General features: G+C 34.6%; 1 protein-coding gene across 18 annotated transcripts in view; it reads right to left on the bottom strand.

Moving 5' to 3' along the window:
* The window catches only part of LOC128883938 (protein held out wings), a 36,995-nt gene that overhangs the window by 20,907 nt on the left and 9,979 nt on the right, over positions 1–6,109 (bottom strand). Inside the window, exons 1-2 of one of the 18 annotated variants that reach the window (XM_054136963.1) lie at positions 5,484–5,525; positions 4,075–4,138 (exon numbers count right to left, since the gene is read on the bottom strand). The exons of the other annotated variants lie outside the window; for them this stretch is intronic. Coding sequence (XP_053992938.1) covers positions 4,075–4,138; positions 5,484–5,510 — 91 coding nt within the window. The 5' untranslated portion in view covers positions 5,511–5,525. Of the gene's footprint in view, positions 1–4,074; positions 4,139–5,483; positions 5,526–6,109 lie in introns of those variants that run through there. 18 annotated transcript variants of the gene reach the window in all.

Here is a 6,109-nt window from a genome sequence, read left to right as displayed (position 1 = left end):
TACTGACCAATTGGTAACTGATGATCAGCACTGGTGAGCGAACGCAATTTTTTTTGTTTTTTCTTCATTTTTATTATTGTATCATCATGTTAGCTTACATTTCCCTGGATTCTTATTACAATTATGTGTCCTTGGTTAGGTTTAACTGAATTTATACAACATTTTGTTTAATTTGAGTATTTCTTTTCAGATTATTTTTTAATTTAATTTTCTCATTCTTACATATTTTATATATAAGATATATATATATATGTTAATTTCTATTTTCGTATTAATTTTTCGTTATTTATGATTCTTCCATCAGGCACTAATATTACTTTAAGTATTTCATTTGGCATTAATTATATTTCCTGATTGTTCTGGTGCTTTGATTTCTCTTTGCTTCTCTTTGATTCATTGCTTCATATGTATTCATCGATGGAGTTGTATGTAACTCGATATTTTAATTAATAGTTTTCCTTTTCTATTTTCAAGTTACTTCATTACGTTACTTCTGTATATGTATATATGTTCTGATTTTCAGTTTCTCTTATCTAGATACTTCATCGAACGAAGACATCGCATCCGCCGTGGGAAGCTTAGTTCCAAGCAGCGTTAGAATATAAGGCTAGGTTAAGCTTGGAAATTAGTCGTAAGTCGCGCACGAATATCTGTCCTCTGCCAAGTATTATAATTATTACCCGTTTTTCTATTGTTTGTACGGCCGCGCTCGGGGACGCGTAATTTCGTCCATTTCGGTCGTCATTGCTTCATGCAATAAGCAGAGTGACCAAACCGTGCAGATGGACAGAAAGGTCGGTTGCCGTCCTCTAGCTAGTCTTTTTCGAGAGACTCGCCAAGAGGAAACGGATCTGACCCAGTAAGTCTGTCTGCACGGTCGCGTCGTGTTGGCGATTTCATTTTAGCTTCGCTTTCCCCTTTAAAAATTGGAAATTTTCAATAATTGCTTGGCAGAGGTCAGATCAGGAAATCGAAGGAACTTTGTTTCCTTCTATTAGGTTGTCCCAAAAGTTTCTTTCGTTTTATTAACAAGTAATACATACACAATATTTTGTGTCTAATGTTGCATTATTGAATTGTGCACGATTCATTTTGCTCCATTACTGTTACAACATCGATATCTAAGAAATTAGATTGTCTATTTATATAAACACTGTCACACAAAATAATCGAGTGCAAATTACGAAAGAAACTTACGGGACAGCCTAATATTTCCTTCTTCGCGTACTTAGTTTCTAAAATTGTACAGAAGGAGATCGAAGGAACTTTGTTTCCTTCTATCTCCCTCGCGGGTCTCCACTTGCAGCAACCTCCACGTGGTGAGACCTGGTAATCGGTATTACTCGCGACAAACAATCATTTGTTGATCCTTTGTCGCGAGTAATAGCGAGCTAATGGCTGCAAACTTGTAATAAGATTTTTAGATATAAAAAGCAGGTGCGTGGAATGGCACGTTTTACAAATGTAACTTCTTAGACTTCCCAGATATTTGGAAGATGATGCAAGGGACTTGCGATAGAATGATTTCGTCGTGACAAGTCTATCGCATCCTTTTCAGAATCGAATCGAATCGATTCGAATCGATTTCTTGACCATACGAATCGCCATGCTATACCAAGGTAATCGCTATTTTTAGCGATAAAGTTGACTCACAGTAGTCTTTCTATCATTTTCAACGATTCGACGCAAGAAATTTCGTCGGTAGCACAAAATTTGATGATCTTTTTACTGTTACATAGCATTTCAAAAAGAAACATCAGTAGAACCTCGACTGTTGTAGCTACACATTTCTGCAATAATCCCTATACTGCACTATCCACAGTCTTACTTGTTATTTAACGATCACCCCTTCACTTGCCAGTACCATGCAATGAATGGTAATACTTGAAATACCAGCTTTTTATGCAGTAATCGTGGTTCCGTACGTCTAAGATGAATGTGTGAACTCATTTGTGTAACAGAAATAAAGCATTCTACAGTTGAAACGTTTGAATAGAGTAAACGTTGATACAAAGGTGTATAAATGTTCAAAAGTATTTTACTTTGAGATCTTTAAATCTTTTTAACTTCAAAAATCAGGCAAAATGTGTCTCTAAAAATTGCGACATAAGCATTGTTAATAACCAAGTGGTCTTAGCAGTAATTTTAATAGTTCTAGTCTTAAATAAGAATTTTAGAGTTCGAAAGAACTACTACACAAAACTTGCTTCAATTCGGAAGCAAGGTAAAAGAAGACGAATGTACAGATGAACTTATTTCATCGCTTCTCTGTAACTTTTCTTCGGAGTAATGGAGAACACATCATACTCATAAATAGCTTGTACATCAGTAGTTCTCAACCTTTCATCACGTGTCAGGATGTAATTCCCTCTCTTCAAAAAAAGTTATCAAGTTATAATATATTCGACCTTAAACCTCTTAATTATATAATGTCTCTAATAACCAATAACGTTATCGATGACGATTGGCATCATCATCGGCCTGAAATATCAAAATAAATCTCTTGCAAGTTGTTTGCAGAAAAGAAAATTTGATCCATAGATGGTTAACATACAAATATGATGTCTCACTTTGATATAGTATATTTTTTTAGTTCTAAAACGTATTTCCATCGCAAGTGACGGTAATTTTGATATAAAAGCAAACGTGCACATATGTGACAATATCCCTCGAGAAGTTGAAGATGATAAATGAATAATTAGAAAACTTTAGAAAAGAGAAACTTCTGAACTGAAATTTGGAGCTCGTAACCGAGTTATAAACCGATTTCTTGCATCGTGCCAGAAAAAAAACGTCTACTTAGGCGTAGGCAGTGATGTTGGAACAGCGTTGGTCTTAGTATAGTTGCAGCATTTTATGACATCATCGATGTCGTAATCAGAAAGACAACGATCCATGACACAAATCACATGCTTGGAAGAGAAGATCATGTCCCGAGAAAATATACAGTTAAGCTTGGGAAATTATTTACTCGCGATTTTATATGCTTGCTAATTCGTATTTAATTTAATTAAACCATTTTTTAAAGAAATGGTTAATAAAATGTTTGTTCAAACTGAAGTTATTTTTATTTGGTACTTTGGTGTCTTCGCTGTAAGCCCACGAAAGCTCGTTTTCATTCGTTGGCTAGTATAATAGTTATAATTCGTTGAAAAAAAGGTATGACAAAAATGACAATTTTCAACATTTTTAAAAATCTTTCTAGAAACTATTAAATGCATAATATTGTAATATTATTGGGTTGTCCAGAAAGTTCGTGCCAATTTTTAAGAAAAATCCAAAGGCACATTTGAAGTTTCATATATATTTATTGAATTATATAAATAACATTTTGTTCCACGATCTTTCCACCTTTTAAGGGATATGCACCCATGTTAATTGTTTTCAACCATTCCAATATAAACAGACGTGCACCACGTACCAAAAATCGGCACGGACTTTTCAGACAAACTAATATATTATACGCCAGAAAAATCTCAAAGTGCGTCAATCTCCAATTCTGTCCCCCTTGGTAGGGTACAGTATGCTAATCCTTTTGTTACGGAATCCACGAAGCAGGTAGCTAATCCCAATTATATAATAAAGGGGTTAGGGGAACCACCTAACATGCACTTTGACTCTTTTAGAACCGGTTAGAGTGTCGCTTCCCAACCTGGGTGGTAGCGCCCTCCAGGGGAGCGCTGGAGCATTTTAGGGGGGCTTTCAAGTGACTACAGACTTTAGGGGGATATTGAGTTGTACGCGATCATTGAAGCGTCAAAGTTTAATTTGATCAAATACATACATCGTTAATCGTTAAACGCTCTTATCACCATTGTGAATCTGATAACAGAAATCAAGAACAGTGGTTAATATTGCATTTAAGAAGGGGGTAATAACGTGAGTTTAATAAAGAAGTTACTATCCTGGATATAAAATGTACAAGTAGTTTCTCTTGTCAAGCATTAGGAACAATTGAGGTTTGATAGGACACACTTTCACGTTTCTATTTATTAGGTGTAAAAATTAATTCTGCATATTTAAAAATAATCTAATCCCTTGTTTTTGTCAACATTCAGTAATTATTATAAATACCTGCGATAAGAAATTTCTTTGGAAATATGCATTGATTCGCCTGCGTTAAGTTTTCGTGACTTACCTGAAACAAAAAAGAAAAAACGGGTTAGCGACAACGAGCAATGTTTACATGTATTGCGTGCAAGTATAGTAAATTCATCGGAGAGTTAGATAAGTATATCTAAAATCGTCAACTGGTTGGTCTACTGTCTATTAATAACGAATATGATGTCGTTTATTCAAAATTGTCGATGCACCGAAAACATTGATAAAACAAATTGAATTAAACAACTTTTTCATACAAATAATGACAAAACTGTTTACCAAAACCAGTTTTCAACTCGTCATATTTTTTTAAATTTTCTACTTTTCTCGCGATTCATAGGCGCATCAACAATGTAATTATATAATAAACAAGAAAATCTTTAGTTTCTTTGTTTGAGAGAAAAATTAAAGGCTCTACAATCCTCGTAAATTCGTATCTTCCTATTATTATCCTGTCTTTAATATTATCTCGTTATTTGCGGTACAGTGCATGCATGGAAATGCAATTATTCAAAAGGCACAATTTATCTCGTCGCACCTCTCTTAAAGGTCCCCCCACGATGACATGCTTCGCCCCCTGTATTCATATGCCTGTGGCACGTGCGATCATGCGTCGGTGCATATTTCTTGTGCGTGCATGTTTGACCACACGCCGGAAGTCACACCTGTATATTTGTGGCGCTTTTATCTCGGTAATGAAGCGGATTGCAAGGTAGTGTCAAACTTCGACTTATACTGACAAGAAAATACGATTACTCCATATAAAAGTAATAAGAACTATTAACCCTTTCATTGTTGACCCAAAGACTCGGAAAAGAAACATGTTAGAATCATATCATTACCACATCATATTCGTTAAAAGAAAATTGATCGATGACTGAGAGTTCCACTGTTTGTTGAAAATAGATAAATATCAATAGCGTTTGCTCGGAGTTATAAAGATAATTCTAATCATTGCTTATCTTTTATAAATAGCATTTACGAATGAAAAAGATTGTCAAACTCTGACGTAGTTTGACGTGCAACATATAACACAAAACATAAACAACGTATATTACAGTATTACAAGTCATTACTTTCACTACTCAATTATCAATCGACTGAACTAATTCCATATAACCCATAGTTGTGTAGATACATTTTATAATATTATAATTGGGTTAATCCAATATAACGTTAAAACAAGAATATATGATTGTTAGGAAAAAGAATGAACAAATACGTGAGCTACTCGTCCAATACATAAACAAACTTGAACCTGTTTTTCAACCTTCGGATTCAATTTCATGGAAAGATTCCCAACATATTTTTTTTTTTGTATTTCTCGTGGCTACGTAAAGGAATCTTCTGAACAATATTGTTTCACAACAATGAATGTTTACCTTCCACGTATTACAAAATTTTTGCATTTTATCGAAGAGTGCTTGTAGTATCTTTGGAATTCTACCGATGTGTTTATCTCCAGTATATGTATACAAGATGAGGTCGTCTGCGAAGACTATGAGATTGTTATTACCATTTTCAATAGACCGGATAGATTAGCTTCTACACGCGTCTCCACTACACTGTGTTCGCATAATTGTATCTTTTGCGCGTTGACTATCAGTAGACAATATTTTTGAACCTATTTAAGGGGGAAAACCGATTCAGAGGCCAAATATTAATTGTTTCTTGGAATATTCTGTTTATAGAATTTCAGGTATGTTTTAAAATACGATTTGGTAATCTTTTCGATTTATTTCACAGAGAAATCTTTGAGATATCAACTGCTTCCTACAGCAAGTCTTGGACCGAGTCTACCGTCAGTGAGAATTCTGAAGATCACAATTGTTATTTGTGATAATATTGGTTACTACATAATATTGGATAATACAGGGTGTCCCAAAAATGTTGTAACACCTTGAAATGGGTGATTCGGGAGGTGATCTGAAACAACTTTTTCCTTAGCGAAAATGTTGTCCGAGGCTTCGTTGAGGAGATATTAACGGAAAACACTGACCAATCAGAG

Source organism: Hylaeus volcanicus, chromosome 1 (assembly GCF_026283585.1).
Source record: "Hylaeus volcanicus isolate JK05 chromosome 1, UHH_iyHylVolc1.0_haploid, whole genome shotgun sequence".
NCBI lineage: Eukaryota > Metazoa > Arthropoda > Insecta > Hymenoptera > Colletidae > Hylaeus > Hylaeus volcanicus.
Note: the sequence above shows the minus strand (reverse complement) of the source record. Positions and strands in the feature narration are given on the sequence as shown.